The sequence below is a fragment of the Saccopteryx leptura genome, chromosome 13, assembly GCF_036850995.1.
Source record: "Saccopteryx leptura isolate mSacLep1 chromosome 13, mSacLep1_pri_phased_curated, whole genome shotgun sequence".
Taxonomy (NCBI): Eukaryota; Metazoa; Chordata; class Mammalia; order Chiroptera; family Emballonuridae; genus Saccopteryx; species Saccopteryx leptura.
Window position 1 is genome coordinate 38,614,847 of NC_089515.1, and position 20,235 is coordinate 38,635,081.

Genomic DNA, 20,235 nt, shown 5'->3' on the forward strand with positions numbered 1-20,235 from the left:
TCACATGCAGGTAATATGTAGGGAAACAAACTTATGGTCCAAAAGAGATACTTCTCAGACTAAAGGGGTTTCTGAAACAAATTAACAGGTGGAAACCATCTAAAATAGGCACAGACAGGCATGTTGCAGGGAAACTGGAACATAGTACCCCTTGTGACAGGGGGCCACTGAGCGAGCTTCTGGATTCAGGTGATGGCAAGGATAGTGGAAAGATGGGGGTAAATGTAGGGCTTATAAGTGATTAAATATGGTGGGAAAATGAAAAATCTAGGCCAGTGGTCAGCAAACTCATTAGTCAACAGAGCCAAATATCAACAGTACAACGATTAAAATTTCTTTTGAGAGCCAAATTTTTTAAACTTAAACTATATAGGTAGGTACATTCCTTATCGAGGTAGCGCCTGCATGTGGTATTTTGTAGAAGAGCCACACTCAAGGGGCCAAAGAGCCGCATGTGGCTCGCGAGCCACAGTTTGCCGACCAGGGATCTAGGTGAAGACGATCAAATAGGATCCAGATCAAAGAAAGGGTGAGGGCCCTGGCCAGTTAGCTCAGTCAGTTAGGAGCATTATCCCAAAACAACAAGGTTGTGTGGGTTCGACTCCTAGTCAGGGCTCACAAGGGAAGTGACCAATGACTGCGTCACTGAGTGGAACAACAAATGAATGCTTCTCCCCCCCCCCCCCCATCTCCCTTCCTCTTCTCTCTGTCTCTCTAAAAATCAATCACTAAAGCCTGACCTGTGGTGGCACAGTGGATAAAGCATCGACCTGGAATGTTGAGGTCGCCGATTTGAAACCATGGGCTTGCCTAGTCAAGGAACATATGGCAAGCAATGAACAACTAAAGTAAAGCAACTATGAGTTGAAACTTCTTACTCCCCTTCCCTCCCTCTCCCTCCTCTCCTTGTAAAATTAATAAATAAAGTCTTAAAAATCAATCAATGAATAAAAAAATTAAAAGACCTGGGCCTAGAACTGAGGACAGGCATTTGAACATGTGTAGAGACCTAGTAGTTAGAGCAATGAGAGTAGATAACTAACAGCTAAGAGACAATCCCATTAACAAATTCTCATTTCAAGTTTTACCAATTATTATTCTCTTCGATTCCCTTGACTCACAATGGTTAAGCCCTCTCAGATCTCCGAGAGCTTATAATTCCACTAAAACACCAACTTCAACATCCCTGGCATTTCTTACATTTTCAAAGACCTTTTAAAATTCACTATAAACGTTTACAAACACAACCTCCCAGTCCCAGTTTTAAGTCCTGTGTTTTAGCACTAACCTAGACAATATAAAAACTGGGAACATAATACCTGTCTCCACAAAAAAGTCTTTTTATTTTTGGCTAACAGAGCAATGTAAATATTTGTACATGATTTGATTACTTTTCAGCTGTTGCTTCCAACTAGGTCATCCAGCAAAGGAAGAACAACAGTCATTTCACAAAATGCGGTGTGAAAATACGTAAGTGAGAAAATGTTTTCCTCCCTTAGTAAGTGTATGAGGAGAAATCAGGATAGCGGAGGATAGAAAGACAAGGGTGTTCACGCTCAGGCAAGCTGGGATCCCAGTGGTCTCCGAAGACCTTGTTTGAGAACCCAGGCACTGATTCTGGAAGCAGTCAGTCCATCCTCTGCAGGTGATTTAGTAGGAAAACATGGAGTAAGTAGCCATTTTCTGCCATCCACACGGGGGCTATTTCAGAATGCTCCTCAGTGCATGAGCAAACAGACGCTTCCCAGACAGGCTCAAAGAAACACTTGTTAGCCATGATTTGCCAAGTTTCACCATCTGTTGGGATCATTAAGAGCCCATATCTAGAGCTGGAAGGCTAAAGCCTTGTTAATGGATGCAGGATGGCACTGTTCTCTGCAGGGGAGGTCTTCCGAGGACCAACTGTCCCTACTCTCACTCCATTAGCGTTCAAGTATGAACTGATTTCCACCTCCGTTGAACAAATAATAGAAATTGTGCACTTAGCTCAGCACAGAAAATGTTTACTTTGAGATGTCACATTAATACAAGAGAAAAAGAATTAAGAGTATTTTGTGCTTAAAACACATTGGCTCACGCCACTCTCCCTACTTCCCTAACTCCCTACCTGCCTCAATGCTAAAAGAAGAAAAACACACCTGGGCTTCCTTTCACTGCCTAACAACCTGCTTCCTAAGGTCTGCATGAACAAAAGCCAGGACTTCAGAGGACATGGTCAGGCAAATCAGAGTTTAAAGAAGTAAGTCACAGCCCTGGCCAGACACCTCGGTTGGTTAGAGCGTCGTCCTAAAGCACAGTTTGTCAGTTCAATCCCCAATCAGGGCACACATAGGAACAGATCAAAGTTCCTCTCTCTCTCTCTCCTTTACTCTCTAGCTAAAATCAATAAATAAAAAAAGGAAGGAAGGAAGGAAGGAAGGAAGGGAGGGAGGGAGGGAGGGAGGAAAGGAAGGAAGGAAGGAAGGAAGGAAGGAAGGAAGGAAGGAAGGAAGGAAGGAAGGAAGGAAGGAAGGAAGGAAGGGAGGGAGGGAACAGAGGGAGGGAGAAAGGGAAGGGAGGGAGGGAGGGAGGGAAGGGAGGGAGGGAGAAAGGGAAGGGAGGGACGGACAAACGAACAAACGAGTCACAGACCTAGCAGGATAACTCAGTTGGTTAAGAGTGTCATTTTGAAACACAGAGGTTGCCAGTTCAATCCCTGGTCAGGGCACATACAGATCGATGTTTCTGTCTGTCCCTTTTCCTCTTTCTCTAGAATCAATAAATAAATTTTTAAAAAAAATAAACAGGTTGGTGCTTTCCTTCCTACACCTTCCTCGTCCTTCCTCCAAAACACACTGCCTTCAGGAAGACGGGGCTGCAATGTCTCAGTGAGGAACAGTGATCAGTCTGGACAGCAGAGAGAGACTTGAATGCCGCAGCTGCACTAGCTGGGTTTGTACACATCTGAGTCACACCCTAGCGAAGAATCAATTTTGTGACTAAGAGATTTCCTATGAACGTCAATGGCTACTTTGGCTTCCCCCAAAACAAAAAAGACACAATAAGCAAATAGTTGGCAGTATTAGGACAACCTTATTAGCCAAAGGACTGTTCACATCGAAGCCTTCATCTCCACAGGGGGCGCTGAGAACCAGCACAGGAAGGCAAACTGCAGAAAGCTTTCCCGATAAACACAAATCAGGGATAAAGGGTTCAATATGCAAAGTCTTTTATTTAAAATTGTGAAAAGTTAAGACTCCTGACCACCTCAGTTTATGCCATTCCCATCAGGAGGAGGAATGGAGCTTCCGACTCGGGCAGGGCTGCATATTCCGTGAGACTCCGTAGGCACTTCAGAAGTGAAGCTTGGCTTCAAAATACAAACACTGGGGGCTTTGGCTCAATATTTTAATATAAAAAATTCACTGATGTACAAAAATGTGACAATGACAACATATGAAATCCTGTGACGGAGAGTCCCATTGAGTTCACGCTGTGGGCACACGCATCCGCCCACACAGACTCGGGCGTGGAAACAGAAACTAATGCAAACAAGTGCTACCAAGAGGGGCCAGCAGCGTGCACTCCGCTCCACCCATCACAGACCAACATCTATTCGGAACATCAGTAACAAAAAGGACGGCATCTCCCAGGAACAGCAAGGCAGCTTCTTACTCACGATGAACCAGCACAAATAAACCCAGCAAAAAGAGTACTGCATACTAGAAAAGAAAGAGAACCACAATCAGAGAGGCCTTCCAAGTCCACAAGTCCTCAGGGTTAACAGACTCACCTTTGCGACCACATTATTCAACTATCCAGGTAGTCCTGTATATTTTAAGTGTAATCCATTTAATGGTTTCTGGAATTTAGTAAAAGATCAAATTTTAATGAAACATCAAGTACAGGATCTTACCTTAAATTTAGGATAGTCATTCATGAGGATCGTCACAATACCAATATAAGGAACAAATCTAAACAAAGAGACAATAAATTGATCATCACAGAACCTCCTAAATAGCTATTATCATTTACTGAATATTCTCAGTATCTTCCGCAGAAAACTCATTTTCGGGTCACAAAGTGCATTTGTATATACCGTCATCCTAGCAGCTCCTGTCCACAGCCCAGTGACAGGGAAGTTAGGAATACCACCATTTTGCAGATGAGGAAACAGATGCTCATGCCCATGACAAGTGGCTTCTGTGCGGTAGAACCAATACCAGATCTGAGGTCCCAGACCTCTAATTGGCGGCTCTTTTCTACCTGCTGATTCAGTGCTGCGGGTTGGGTTGTCATAACCTTCAGTGAGCTGTCAAGATAGTTGGGGAGACAAGGCAAACACAGCCAGAACATTACAAGGTACTTCATGCTAAGTGTCCAAAAAGTGAGCATGAGAGCCCTATTCCAGTACTTAAGGTTTCCTCGCCCTCTCTTATGTTAACCACCTGTAACCTGGCTTTGGCTCTCTTAATCCTCAACTTCCTAGATCAGTTAATATCACTATATGCAGCAGACCAGACTCCGATCCCACCTTCCTTCATTCTGCGGCATCTAACTCGGATGACCACAAACTTGTCCTCGAAACTCCTTTCTCTTTGGTTCTGTAACACACTGCAAATCTAGTTCTCCACTCACCTCTTGGCTGCTATCTATGCCTTTGTGTTTTTCACCAGTTCTTCCTTTCCTCTTGCCCTTAAGTTTGTCCCCTCCAACTAAGGAAAATCACCCATTCAATAATCTCATAGCACCTGATACATTTCCTTTAACGTCTCCATCACAATTTTAATGGCATAATTAGCTACACATCTAGCTGTTTAGTGTTTGTCTCTCCTACTATACTCTAACCTCCATAAGGGCAAAAATAGTGCCAATTTTGTTACCCAAGATTAGAACTGTCTCTTCAAGGCCAAACTAATGCCTTATGTACAGCAGGCATCCAGCAAATATGCCTGATTGAATGTTTTAGTGTCTAGGCCTCTTCTCCCCCTCCCCCTTGGGGATCTCATTTTCTCCCAGGAGTTCAATTCTCTCCCCTCAATGCAAAAGACTCCTCATAAGAAGGGAAGGGAGGGGCTTTGGTCAGTTGGCTTAGTGGTAGAGCATTGGCCTGGTGTGTGGAAGTCCCAGGTTCAATTCCCGGCCATGGTACACAGGAGAAGTGCCCAACTGCTTCTCCACCCTTCTCCTCTCCTTTCTCTCTGTCTCTCTCTTCCTCTCCTGCAGCCAAGGCTCCTGGAGCAAAAGTTGGCCCAGGCGCTGAGAATGGCTCCATGGCCTCTGCCTCCAGTTGCAATGGAGCAATGCCCCAAATGGGCAGAGCATCGCCCCCTAGTGGATATGCCGGGAAGATCCCAGTTGGGTGCATGTGGGAGTCTGTCTCTCTGCCTCCCCACTTCTCACTTCAGAAAAATACAAAAAAAGGGGGGGAGGGGGATAGAGAGCAAGTTAGCAGGGTACCATCAATGTGGGAGGAAAAATACACTGGACTTGAGTGGACTGGGTGATCCTGTCCTAGAGAAGGGAGGCTGGGCTGAAGGAGAGACTGACCTTTGTATTACTTTAAAATAGCCCAACCCTGACCTGTGGTGGTGCAGTGGTTAAAGTGTCAACCTGGAATGCTGAGGTTGCTGGTTCAAGATCCCAGGCTTGCCAGGTCATGGCACATACAAGAAGTAACTACAAGTTGATGTTTCCTGCTCCTCCCCCAGCCTTTCTCTCTCTCTCAAATCAATAAATAAAATCTTTTAAAAAATAAAATAGAATAGCCCAGACACTTTTATTCTGAACATCCACAACCTTTGCACCATGGCAAAGGTGTACAAACAGAAATCATCTCCCACGTAACACCTCCACCATCAAAGCCTTAGGCAAACTTTTTTTCTTAAGTGAGAAGTGGGGAGACAGAGACACACTCCTGCATGTGCCTCGACCCAGTAAACCCCTAATGAGCGTACCCATCTGGATCATTGCAAGGCCGTGGAACCATCCTCAGCACCTGGGCCAACTTGCTCCAATGGAGTCATAGCTGCAGGAGGGGAAGAGAGAGACAGAGGGAGAGAGAGAAGGAAGAAGGGGAAGGTTGCTTCTCACGTGCCCTGACCGGGAATTAAACCTGGGACATCCACACGCTGGGCTGACGCTCTACCACTGAGCCAACTGGCCAGGGCCTAGCCAAACTTGAAAAACAAAAATTTTGTCTTTAGTACATTTTACTTTCTTTTAAGAACTCCTTTTACTTCCTATCTCCTGTCCTCATCCTGTCCTGGTAGCATTACCCAGACCCATTTCTCTCTCTATCCCTCCATCACAAAATCCCATTCCATAAGTTGATGTTTCTTTTTTTTTTTTAATTTTTAATTTATTCATTTTAGAGAGGAGAGGGAGAGGGAGAGAGAGAGAGAGAGAGAGAGAGAGAGAGAGAGAGAGGAGAGACAGAGAGAGAGAAGGGGGGAGGAGCTAGAAGTATCAACTCCCATATGTGCCTTGACCAGGCAAGCCCAGGGTTTCGAACCGGCAACCTCAGCATTTCCAGGTCGACGCTTTATCCACTGCGCCACCACAGGTCAGGTAAGTTGATGTTTCTTAAAACCTAGGGGTCCTTTGTCAGAATCTCGTCTAGCTTGTTAACAATGCAGATCACTCTATCTTCCCCAGATTCACTGAGTCAGAGATTTTTCTGGAGGGTGAGGCCCAAATGACATTTCTGCACACCAACAAGAAGCACTGTTCTAACATGTGATATGCATGAAACACACGTGGTGGCAAGTACTGTCCCCTCCTTAGGGTCCACACTTTATTGTTTCCACTCCTGGAACCTCAGCTGAAACTAACAGTCACTAAAGAATGGCACAGCTAAGCTAGGAGGACAGAGGTCCTCTCTCTCTCTCTCTCTCTCTCTCTCTCTCTATATATATATATATATATATATATATATTTTTTTTTTTTTTTTTTTTTTTTGGTGTGTGTGACAGAGACAGAGAGAGGGACAGACAGGAAGGGAGAGAGATGAGAAACATCAACTCTTCATATGGCACCTTAGTTCATTGATTGCTTTCTCATATGTGCCTTGACTGAGGGGCTACAGCATACCAACTGACCCCTTGCTCAAGCCAAAGTTCAAGCTGGTGAGCTGTGCTCAAACCAGATGAGCCTGCATTCAAGCCGGTGACCTCGGGGTTTTGAACCTGGGTCCTCTGCATCCCAGGCCTATGCTCTATCCATTGCGCCACTACCTGGTGAGGCAAATTCTCTCTCTCTCTCTCTCTCTCTCTCTCTCTATATATATATATATATATATATATATATTTGTATTTTTCTGAAGCTGGAAATGGGGAGAGACAGTCAGACAGACTCCTGCATGTGCCCGACTGGGATCCACCCGGCACGCCCACCAGGGGTGAAGCTCTGCCCACCAGGGGGCGATGCTCTGCCCCTCCGGGGCGTCGCTCTATTGCGACCAGAGCCACTCTAGCGCCTGGGGCAGAGGCTGAGGAGCCATCCCCAGCGCCCAGGCCATCTTTGCTCCAATGGAGCCTCGGCTGCGGGAGGGGAAGAGAGAGACAGAGAGGAAGGAGAGGGGGAGGGGTGGAGAAGCAGATGGGCGTTTCTCCTGTGTGCCCTGGCCGGGAATCAAATCCGGGACTTCTGCACACCAGGCCGACGCTCTACCACTGAGCCAACCAGCCAGGGCCTCTATATTTTTAATACACTTTTTTCTTCTGTTTTAATTTTTTACCTTTTTGAGAGAGGCATACAGAGACAGGAACACTGAGCTGTTCCTGTATGTGCCCTGACCAGGGAATAGAACTGACAACATCTGCTCTTCAGGATGATGCTTCAACCCAACTATCTGGCTAGGGCTTAATTTTTTTTTAAATTTATTTTTTTTTAGCGATAGAGAGAGGAAGGAAAAGAGAGGTGAGGGGGAAGGGAAGCATTCATTTGTTGTTCCACTCAGTTGTGCATTCACTGGTTGCTTGCTGTGTGTGCTCTGACCGACAACCTTGTCCTTTTGGAATGACGCTCTTAAGTGAGCTAACCAGCCAGGGCCACATATTTTTCTTTTCAATATAATAACTCTTTAATCTCTTCTGTCTCATTCATAACACCTTCATGTAAGCAACAGCTTTCAGCAACAGCTAAATCATCTACTTTAAGAACGTAAAGGCAAATGCCTGATGGTAAGATGTAGATTAAAAGCTATAAAAGCATCCGTGATTTCTATTAAGACAATATCAGGCTCCTAATTCTGATCCGATGATCAGTCAGGAGCCATTCTCATGCGTAGAGATTTTCGCTGTCACCTCCTTACAATAATATTGATGCTCAAAGAACCACAATTTCTGGCTTGTGAGTTATCCATGGACCCAATTTTTCTCCTAAGGTTGGTTTCTCCTTGCCACCATGAATGACATGGAAACACAATGATCTTTAGGAGTAATATAAGCAAAACATTAGACAGCACATGACAGGCAGTCCAAAGTCACACAGAAGACTTCGTGATGTGTCTCATCGTTTCCCTCCATGGACAGAGACAGCAGAGTGCACAACGCTGTTATCATCAGTCACCTTCAATTCCGAGCAGATGCATTTTTTTCCTACCCTGTGCAGATCAAGTCTGCTAAAGCAGAGTTGGTAATAAACAGAAGAAGGTTTAATATAAATAAACCAAATGCCACTCACAAGGCCACCTCCAACACAAGCCTGTGCCAAGTTACCTCTAGAAGGCAGAGTGTGACTATACACACATTCTGGTTCTGGGATCACAGTGATGCTGAGAAAATAACCTCAGAAGGAAGAGCAACCAGTTTCGGCAGATGTTAAAAGGGATTTAGGCCTTGGTCGGTTAGCTCAGTAGGTTAAGAGTGTCATCCCAAAACAAGGTTGCAGGTTCGATCCCCAGTCAGGGCACACACCAGAAGCAACCAATGAATGCATGACTGAGTAGCACAACAAATGACTGCTTTCTTGCCTCCTCCTCAACCTCTTCCTTCCTCTCTCTGTTTCTTAAAAAAAAAAAAAAAAAGTAAGCCTGATTCTAGGGTCAGGGCATATACAGAAGCAGCTCAATGTTCCTGTCTCTCACTGTCTCTATAAAAAAAAAAAAAATTAAAAAAGGGGGGAGGACCTATGTCTGGGAAGTTTAGACACCAACAGCTGACTTAAGGGTCATTGTTTTTATCCTCAAATAATCTGTTTCAAGTTAAAGAGTACATTTCAAAAGCTTCATCCATAAAACTGATTTCGGCCAACAGAGAGCTCAATTACTGTGCTCCTTCCTTATTTTTAATTCCTCTTTTTAATGTCAAGAACTCTCTGTCCCCTGATCTACCAGCTGTCATTCCTCTCTTCTGTTGCTGTCAAGTCTAACAGGTCCTTTTGTGTTTTTCAATTCCCTGAATTTAGAAAGTGTCACTCCTATTTAAATGCTTAGTTGGTTCAGTATTAGTTTCATTTTCTGTAATTGTTTTCATTACATGTTACAACATGAATGAACCTTGAAAACCTTATGCTATACAAAAGAAGCCAGACAAAAGAGACCATATGGTGCAAGACTCTATATAATGTTCAGAACAGGCAATCAGTAGAGACAGAAAGCAGATTAGTGGTTGCCAGGGGCTGCAGGGATACAGGGAGTAACTGCAAATAAGTTCGGCGTTTTCTTTCTGGATTGTGGAAATGTTCTGTTAGTGGTGACAGCTACGCACACCTTGTGAATATGAAACCCCATTTGATATAGCTCATTTGATATAGTGATTTTTATGTCCTGATTTATGTGAATTATATCTCAGCAAGGTTTTTTTAACTTGTTTTATTTAGGGCCTTAGGCCTCGGTGTAAAATTTCTTAGTGTGCAAGCAGCTGTTTGAAAAAAATCATTTTTAAAAAAAATTCTTAAAGACATTTGTAGCACAGGTACAGAATGATCTGCGAGAAGGCTCTATTCTCATGGTCTGGGTACAGTCTGACTTGGAAATATCAGTTTAGGGGTTTGTAAACACAATTTCCACAAGAGGAGGTGATACGCCTCATTGTGTGACAAGGCAAGAAGCAGTATAATCAATGCAAAGTGAATTTGTGCAGTTCAGATCCTGTGCCCCTGCTGTTCACGACGAGCTGTTTACACCTCACAGAAAGTTACTGACTTCAGAAAGGACCAGGCTATTACATTTTCTTATTAAAGACACAAAAAGGTCCATATCTTCGATGTTGGGTGACAGGTATCTTACCCAAACAGGGGCCAGGATGAGCAGAAAAGGCTACTTTGAACACCTGAAGATCAAGGTCCAGATAAAGGAGCTCTGTCATACTGGCAGAAGAAAAACAAAACACTATGGCAAACTTGTCAGAAACCTTATTTCACCCAGGAATCCCACTTCTGAGAATTTACCATGAAGAAATGATTTGGCAGAGGCACTAAAATATATGTAACAAGGATGCTCATAATTCTATAAAATAGAAACAATCAAAGAGTCCAACAATAGGAGGCTGTCTAAATAAAAATGTAGTCTATCCACACAGTGGAATAGCTCAGTTTTGAAAATGGTGATATGGAGCCTGATCAGGTGGTGGCACAGTACATCGAGAGTTGGACTGGGACGCAAAGGACTCAGGTTTGAAACCTTGAGGTCGCTGGCTTGAGCATGGGATCATAGACATGTCCCCATGGTGGTTGGCTTGAGCCCAAAGGTTGCTGGCTTGAAGCCCAAGGTCACTGGCTTGAGCCAAGGGTCACTTGCTCTGCTGGAGGCCCCCAAACCCAAACCCCCGGTCAAGGCACATATGAGAAAGCAATCACTGAACAACTAAGGAGCCGCAACAAAGAATTGATGCTTATCTCTCTCCCTTCCTGCCTGTCTGTCCCTGTCTCTCTTGCTAAAAAATAAATGAAAATGATGATATGGAGATAAATCTTGTAATTTATAAAGATACTAACTCTGAGGGATTAAAAAAAGGTTATGAACTATGCTCATTCTTTCCCTATGCACAAAATGTGTTTATGTATATATACATACATATGTAAACATCTGCATCTTTATACATAAAGGATAAAAAAATACACCAAAGAGTTAAATATTTATAGAGGGGGAGCAGAAGAAGAGAAATGACTTTGCTTTTTTTCTTTTTTTCTTTTTTTAAAAATTTTCTGAAGCTGGAAACGGGGAGAGACAGTCAGACAGACTCCCGCATGCGCCCAAACGGGATCCACCCGGCACGCCCACCAGGGGGCGACGCTCTGCCCCTCTGGGGTGTCGCTCCGCCGCGACCAGAGCCACTCTAGCGCCTGGGGCAGAGGCCAAGGAGCCATCCCCAGCACCCGGGCCATCCCCGCTCCAATGGAGCCTCGGCTGTGGGAGGGGAAGAGAGAGACAGAGAGGAAGGAGGGGGGGTGGAGAAGCAAATGGGCACTTCTCCTATGTGCCCTGGCCGGGAATCGAACCTGGGTCCCCCGCACGCCAGGCCGACGCTCCACTGCTGAGCCAACCGGCCAGGGCCGACTTTGCTATTTTTCTTTCCTTTCTTCTTTTTTTTTGCAATCAGGTATTTAATGAGGGATATGTTTATGAAAAGTGACTCTGCTTTTTGATGACTGTCTTCCTTATATTTCTACATGAATCTGTACATTTAAAATTAAAGTAAAAATAGACTCTAAGAGGTTGATAAGGGCCCTGGCCGGTTGGCTCAGCGGTAGAGCGTCGGCCTAGTGTGCGGAGGACCCGGGTTCGATTCCCGGCCAGGGCACACAGGAGAAGCGCCCATTTGCTTCTCCACCCCTCCGCTGCGCTTTCCTCTCTGTCTCTCTCTTCCCCTCCCGCAGCCAAGGCTCCATTGGAGCAAAGATGGCCCGGGCGCTGGGGATGGCTCTGTGGCCTCTGCCTCAGGCGCTAGAGTGGCTCTGGTCGCAACATGGCGACGCCCAGGATGGGCAGAGCATTGCCCCCTGGTGGGCAGAGCGTCGCCCCTGGTGGGCGTGCCGGGTGGATCCCGGTCAGGCGCATGCGGGAGTCTGTCTGACTGTCTCTCCCTGTTTCCAGCTTCAGAAAAATTAAAAAAAAAAAAAAAAAAAAAAAAAGAGGTTGATAACCTTGAACAACCATAAGAGCAGTATAGTGAGAACAATAATTTCTCAGAAACAATGACAATCTAACTTGGGCGATAAAGGTAGGTTTGGCTCTATCGTAGGAAATAAATGGTGGCACACACAGAAAACCCGACTCTGCAGGAGACACATGAGTGCTTACCTGACCAGCTCTCGTGGGCCCTGAGCTGAGCTTCTCTCATGCTGGAACTGGGGCAGCTTTCACTTAATAACCTATGCTACTTCTCTGTGGGAACCGAGTCCCCCAGTGTGGTGGCCTATGAGCAGTGATTTTCAACCGGTATGACGTAAAATGATTTAAAATGTGTGATACCTGAATAATTAGTCAGGGGCAATGACCTCTTTTCCCTTAGATAGTCAAATCTTAAAAAAATGACAACAGTGAACACAATAGTTGTCTAGTACAAATGAATCAAAATTATACTTATTTTTTTTTTCAGATTGGCAAAAAATATTTTAGTGTGCTGCAGGATTTTAGTAAGTTTATGTGTGTCATGAGATGCGAGATCGAAAATCACTGTGCTAAAAATCACTCTGAATCCACGCTGCCCGTCCTAGGTCGGAAGGAGCAGATGTTCTGACAGGGAAGAGTGGGCATCCGGACGGTCAGAAGCAGTAGCCACCCATTCCAGAACTATGATGCCTGTGACTCTGGTGTGACTGATGGTTAAGAAAGCGGCTCCAGGGCCAGCCAGCTGCTTGTCATCACTGTGACGGTAGATCTGTTTCCTCATTTACAGAATGAAAATATCAGGACTGTGCTGAGGTTAAGAAGAGGTAATACTTGTAAAGCACTTAGAATGAGTTGCTGGCACACAGTAAGCCCTAATAAATGTCAGTTATTGTTAATAGTATTAATAACATGAAAGGAGTTACAATCCCATACTTCCTCATACTTACAATTCCTGTTCTCCACTGATCTGCTCTCCTGATAAAAATCTGATATAAACAGGCTTAATATAACTTTTAAATTTCATTTGATCTCAGTAATTTCAATACTACAATAGAATAGTATGGAATAACTAATAATTAATATGATCAAATTAATGTAGACGAACACTTTAAGGTGCTGATTCAGTGAATACATGAGAAATATAAGTTTCATGAAACAGGATTAAAACTACTCCGGATGCCCAGAGCCCAGCAGAACGCAGACATTAGAGTACATGGTGCCTGATAACGTTTCTTGACTGAATTAAAAAAACAAATGAATTTTTAACACTGTCACTCCAATTCACTGTTTCATCACTACTATTCTATTCTATGACTGTACCCCATGCCTGCCCCTCTGGAGCAGTACACCTCAAGTTTTAGGTGTATTCTAAGAAGCATGCTTTTTCAAAGGCTACGAGGTGACTTGATACAACCAGGACCCAACCATTACGTTCAGCTGTGCACAACCAGAAACTACAATTGAGAGGGCCATGTTTCAAGTGACATAAAAACGTAGCAAATGCTCCCTTTACACTTACCCTCTTGCTCTCCCCACGACATCTTTTTTCTCAAGCCAGTGCTGTCCTTGTTTATAGAGGCCTCGGTCATCAACCGCATTATTGTCTCCTTTGGTCAAAAACTTGATATGTCCATTTTGCCTTAAAAGAGTTAGAGAAACCCAAGTCATCAAATACCTTCATGTCATTAGAAAGCATAAAATTTGCTCCTTCTAATTAAAATGTCCCATAGAACTGTGGTATCTTATCACCATTCCCAAGATCAAAATAATTATTTATTTTGCTAAAAGGATGTTTACAGCTGTGCAGTTTATAGTAGGGAAAAACTGAAAACAAGCTACAAGTTTAACATTCAAGAGTTGAAATACTAAGCAAGCATTAAGGACAATATTACAGAGGACTATTACAGATTGTATTAATAAGAAAAGATTACAAAATGTACAATATAAGCTCATTTTTATATTAAAACAAACACAAACCACAGCCCTGGCCAGCTAGCTCAGTCAGTGTAGAGTTTTGTCCTGAAACGACAGGGTTGCAGGTTCGATCTCCGGTCAGGGCACACACGGGAAGCAACTAATGACCGAGTAGAACAACAAACAAATGCTTCGCTTCCCCCTCCCCACTCTCTCCGTTACTCTCTGTTTCTAAAAAATAAAAATAATTAAGGCCTGGACAGATAGCTCTGCTCATTCCAGAGCAGAGCATGGAGGTTACTGATTCGATTCCCTGGTCAGGGCACAAACTAAAGCAGCTCGATGTTCCTGTCTCTCTCTCCCTGCCTCTCACAAACAAACAAAAACACCCCACAAACCACCAATTTTTTTTTGAAATACAATGAGCAAAGGAACATATTAAACTACCTCACAAGATATAACAGGGAAAATGAAGGATATGTGAAACTACAGAATAACTCAGCTTCTTCAACCCATAAGTTGTGAAGAACAAAAAAAGTTAAAAAGGGAATTTATGTTTAAAATAAAGAGACTATTGCCCTGGCCAGTTGGCTCAGTGGTAGAGCATCGGCCTGGCGTGCAGGAGTCCCAGGTTTGATTCCCGGCCAGGGCACACAGGAGGGGCGCCCATCTGCTTCTCTACCCCTCCCCCTCTCCTTCCTCTCTGTCTCTCTCTTACCCTCCTGCAGCCAAGGCTCCACTGGAGCAAAGATGGCCCGGGCGCTGAGGATGGCTCCGTGGCGTCTGCCTCAGTCGCTAGAATGGCTCTGGTTGCAACAGAGCAACGCCCCAGATGGGCAGCCCCCTGGTGGGCGTGCCAGGTGGATCCCGTTAGGGCGCAAGCGGGAGTCTGTCTGACTGCCCCCCCCCATTTCCAACTTCAGAAAAATACAAAAAACACAAAAACAAACAGACAAAAACAAAACAAAAAAAGAGACTATCAAGCCATATCAACCAACTGCAACTGAGGACCTTATCTGAACCTGGATTCAAATAAACTCTTAAAAAAGCCCAGTGATTATATTTCAAAGATGTTTACTAAAATATTTGTGTATGACATGAAATCTAAGATTTGATTCAAAATAACAGAGGTAGGAAAGGGGGAAAGCATGGTAGTATAGGTGGGACAGAATTGGCCATAGATGAACAATTATTAGGACTAGGTAATAAGTACATGGGAGTTCATTGTACTGTGTTGTCTACCTTTATGCATGTTAGAAATTCTCCATATTTAGGCCCTTGCCAGGTAGTTCAGTGGATAAAGCATTGTCCCAGTGCACTGAGGTTATGGGTTTGATCCCTGGTCAGGGCATATACGAGAAGCAACCAATGAGTGCACAATGAAATGGAACTAAGTGTAACAACGAGTTGTTTCTTTACTCTCTCTCTCCTTCCTTCCCCTCTTTTCCTCTCTATCAAAGGAAGGGAAATTCTCTATATTTAAAAACTAAAAGCAAAAATGACAGTATCTTACTTAATCAGAAATATATTTGTTTAATTCTTCTATAGAACCATAAAGTTTCTAGTAATTTTAAAATTTAATTAAAAGCAAAGTATATTTTACAGTTAGTTAAAACTATCTGAGCCTTACCAGGCAGTGGCACAGTGGACAGAGCATTAGCCTGGGATGCAGAGGACCCAGGTTCAAAACTCTGAGGTTGCAGGTTTGAGTGCAGGCTCATTCAGCTTGAGCACAGACTCACCAGCTTGAGTATGGAGTCATGTCTATGACTCCATGGTTGTTGGCTTGAAGCCCAAAGTCACTGATCTGAGCAAGGGGTCACTGGCTCACCTGGAGCCCTCTGGTCAAGGCACATATGAGAAAGAAATCAGTTAACAACTAAGGTGTCGCAAGGAAGAATTGATCCTTCTCATCTCTCTCCCTTCCTGTCTGTCCTCTCTCTCTCTCTCTCTCTCTCTCTCTCGTTCTCTCACAAAACAAAAAATCGAACAAAAAACTACCTTAGAAGCCCTGGCCAGATAGCTCAGTTGGTTAGAACATGGTCCTGATACACAAAAGGTTGCCAGTTTGATCCCCAGTCAGGGCACATACAGAAACAGATTGATGTTTCTATCTCTCTCTCCCTTCCTTTCTCTCTAAACTCAATAAATAAAAATGAAGAAAAAAGAAAACTATCTTAAAATTAATTCAAGTGAGTTTGAGTTAACTGTTATACTAAAAAGAAAAAAACTATGTAACTTCAGGCCTGACCAGTGTGGCACAGTGGATAGAGCATCGACCTGGGACACTGAGGTCCCAGGTTCGATACCTTGAGATGGCCGACTTGAGTGCAGGGTTGGCATACTTTGAATGGGATCATTGAAATGATCACACAGTCACCTACTTGATCCCAGAGGTCACTGGCTCAGTTTGAGTCCCCTGGTCAAGGCACATATGAGAAGCAATCAATGAACAACTAAAATGATGTAACTACGAGTTGATGCTTCTCTTCTCCCTCTCTTCCTGTATCTTTAAAAAAAAAGAAAAAGAAAAAAAAACACTAGCTCAGACTCCTACTGACTAATAATACCCATTGAGATGCTAAGCCAGAAACTGGCTCACTAGAAGACTCTGCAGATAAAACTAAATTGGGAGGATAAATCTGCAAATAAAACTAAATTGGGAGGTGTTGCAAACACCAAAAAGAGCTAGATGAAAACAGTCACATTAAAAATGAGTTTCCAGTAAGAAAATATGCAAATATAAACAGAGAAAAATAATCTGCAGCTAACAACTCAGGGAGTGAAAGAATGTGAGAAAGGCTGGGAACAGAAGAGGAGAGAGGACAGATGCCAGTGGGGCTACGAGCCCAGCCCTACAGTCAGGAGCAGCAGGAAGCAAGAGGCAATTCAGCCCTGAATATAATGGCAACCACAGAGAGGCAGAGAAGCAAAATCAAATAGGAGAGGAAAACTGGGAAATGGGAAACTCCCCAGGAAAGGAAAGGGATGCTACAGATCTGGGCTCTTCCCAAAGACTTGATTTGCTAACCACCCCACCAACCAACTAACCAAACATACCCAAATCCTCCTCCCAACCCCTGGGGATATAATCAGGAGAAACCACACTACAGCTGACTGAAAAAGCATAGGTCTCCTTCAACTATGTACTTAATAGTGTAACAAATATTCCCTGGTGGTAGCTAGCTCCTATTAGACCTACTCCAGCACCTCACAACTCAAAGGCCCAAATGCTGACTGATGACATATTTATACTGAACAGTCCCCTCACATAGGGACCAAATGTTTCATATTATTTATCCCTAAGGAGCTCAACACACTTACAGTTTGATTCAACCATCAGAATACTGTGATGGCACGAAGGAAAAATTAACCATTTTATAGAAGGTTAAAGATAAACTATGTAGTACGTTTATACAACAAAAAGAGAATTATCCCAAATTTACCACTATCTCTGGGTGCTAGGATTACATGTGATTTTGTTTTCTATACTTTCCAATTTTACACATCATCTATAACAATACATATGTAATAAGAATGTCCACAAGGTGGAGATATATATACTTAAAAAAAGAGCTTTCTATGATATTTACAGATTTACAAAGGCACTTTACTTAGTAAGAAGGGGGGGAAAGAAAGGAGGAATAAACAAAAGAGAGAGGTCAGTCGAACTATTCCTACCTCTCTTCTTCCATTTCTTTAGCAACAGAGAGAGGAAGGGACTGACAGGGACAGACAGACAGACAAGGTGAAAGATAAGCATCAGCTCATACTTGCGGCATCTTAGTTTGTTCATTGATTGCTTTCCCATACGTGCCTTGACAGGGGCGGGGGGGCTCCAGCTGAGCCAGTGACCCCTTGCTCAAGCTGGTGAGCCTGCGTTCAAACTGGTGACCTTGGGGTTTTGAACCTGGGTCCTCAGCATTCCAGCCTGATGTCCTATCCACTGTGCCACCAGCTGGTCAGACCTACCTCCCTTCTTCTTAAAGCTCAGGATTTTATTTCTTCTGAAAGAAATGAACAATAGTGTAAAAACCAGCCTGCAAACATTCAGGACAGATTGCCTACAAAACATAATCCATTTTGCTTGTCACCAGGTGAATATTACAACCAGGTATTTTAGTCTCCCTGAATGAAAAAAGGAAATTGGAAACTTGGAATATTAACAGCATCTGCTATCTAAACAGTCCTGCAGGGTGAAGGCATGCATCTGAATCTCCTATATTAAGTACCGTCCATCTTAAAATATCCAAAATTCTGTTAAAAATTACTGCTAAAATGTAGGGAGTCTGTAGTTGATATAACATCTGTTAATGAACCCACCCTGAAACATGATAAACTATTTCAAAATAAAAAACCCAAAAAACTTACTGGATTTCAAGAATCACATAAAAATGGACAATTTCTGCTCTACCCAAAGCAAGGTCTAGGGTTCATTTTCTCTGATAAATTCAGGGGAAAGCTGGTTCTACTTTGTCCACAACAGGCAGTGCTGAGAACAAACAACACAAAACCACTTGAGGAATCTGCAAAAAGCTACCTGTACTGAATTTCAAAATAACCCCCCCCCCCAAATTAAGTTATTTCTTCCTAGTCAATAATAGAATGTTGTTTCAAAATGATGTATCTCTTTCAAAATATCTACTCAAGCCTGACCTGTGGTGGCGCAGTGGATAAAGCATCGACCTGGAAATGCTGAGGTCGCCGGTTCGAAACCCTGGGCTTGCCTGGTCAGGGCACATATGGGAGTTGATGCTTCCTGCTCCTCCCCCTTCTCTCTCTCTCTCTCTCTCCTCTCCCTCTCTCTCTCCTTTCTAAAATGAATAAATTAAAAAAAAAATTAAAAAAAAAATCTACTCAAGTCTGAAGATTAAAGAGCAGTCAGATCTCTATTTCACTGTTAAGAGAACTCTTCCAAACTTGAATGTTTATAGGAATTTTCAAAAAGCAACAACTGGCAGTTGTCCCTTTTTTAGGTGGAGAAGATAAACTAAGTTAGAGGGTCGTTGTTCTTCAGAATAAGATAGTACTTATTTAGGGCCTCCTCATAATCAAGAACCTAAGTAACTCCCACCACTCCTCTTGCCGTCTGTGTGTCCTCCCGAACACCTCCTTTTCCTTCATTTCTTTCTTTCTTCCCTTCTCAAAAGTTTCCGTAACTATACCTTCGCAGGGAGGGGCTGGGATATGTGTAGTTGACAAGAAGCACAGGCTTAGAACTTAGACATCTCATAACTCATCTTCCTAAACCTCTTTATGTTACAGACAAGGAAACTGAGATCCAGAGTGGTGAAATTTTTGTTCATTTACATGCTCCCCTTCCATCCCCAGGTGACACTAAAGGTTTTATATACATCCCTTCTAACATGTAAGTCTGTATTTAAAAGAATAACAGAGTTTTAGAAATTTTCTTTGGAAATTTATTTTTTTCTTTTTGGAAATTTATTTTCATTTGTAATGTCTATAAGATTGCCTTGGCGAGGGGCAAAGCATCGCCGCCTGGTGGGCATGCCGGGTGGATCCCAGTCGGGCGCATGCGGGAGTCTGTCTGACTGCCTTCCCGTTTCTAGCTTCAGAAAAATGAAAAAGAAAAGGAAAAAAATAAAAAAATAAAAAGATTGCTTTGGCCCTGGCCGGTTGGCTCAGCGGTAGCGTCGGCCTGGCGTGCGGGGGACCCGGGTTCGATTCCCGGCCAGGGCACACAGGAGAAGCGCCCATCTGCTTCTCCACCCCTCCCCCTCTCCTTCCTCTCTGTCTCTCTCTTCCCCTCCCGCAGCCAAGGCTCCATTGGAGCAAAGATGGCCTGGGCGCTGGGGATGGCTCCTTGGCCTCTGCCCCAGGCGCTAGAGTGGCTCTGGTCGAGGCAGAGCGACGCCCCAGAGGGGCAGAGCATCACCCCCTGGTGGGCAGAGCATCGCCCCTGGTGGGCGTGGGCGTGCCGGGTGGATCCCAGTTGGGCGCATGCGGGAGTCTGTCTGACTGTCTCTCCCTGTTTCCAGCTTCAGAAAAATAAAAAAAAAAAAAAAAAAAAAAAAGATTGCCTTAAAGATTCTTTTTTTTGCTGGTCCTGTCATGATGGCTCAGCGAATAGAGCATCAACCTGACACACCAGAGGTCAAGGTTCAACACCTGGTCAGGGCACATAGGAGGAGCAATCAATGAGTACACAACTAAATGGAATAACCAAGTAAAATGAGTTGATACTTCTCTTTCTCTCTCAAATCAATGGGAAAATTTTTTTAATTTAAAAAAGAAAAATGATTAAGAAAAAATATTAGGGGGAGGGG

The 20,235-nt window shown here is 43.7% G+C and overlaps 1 protein-coding gene across 2 annotated transcripts in view; it reads right to left on the bottom strand.

Annotated features, from left to right (window-relative positions):
• Window positions 1–3,191: 3,191 nt before the first annotated feature.
• Window positions 3,192–20,235, bottom strand: part of SEC11A (SEC11 homolog A, signal peptidase complex subunit) — a 41,612-nt gene continuing 24,568 nt past the window's right edge. For both annotated transcript variants that reach the window (XM_066355464.1, XM_066355463.1), the window contains 3 exons: window positions 13,554–13,673; window positions 3,896–3,953; window positions 3,192–3,701 (listed from right to left, as the gene is read on the bottom strand). In XM_066355464.1, the coding sequence (XP_066211561.1) occupies window positions 3,651–3,701; window positions 3,896–3,953; window positions 13,554–13,673 (229 nt within the window). In that variant the 3' untranslated portion in view covers window positions 3,192–3,650. The remainder of the gene's footprint in view (window positions 3,702–3,895; window positions 3,954–13,553; window positions 13,674–20,235) is intronic.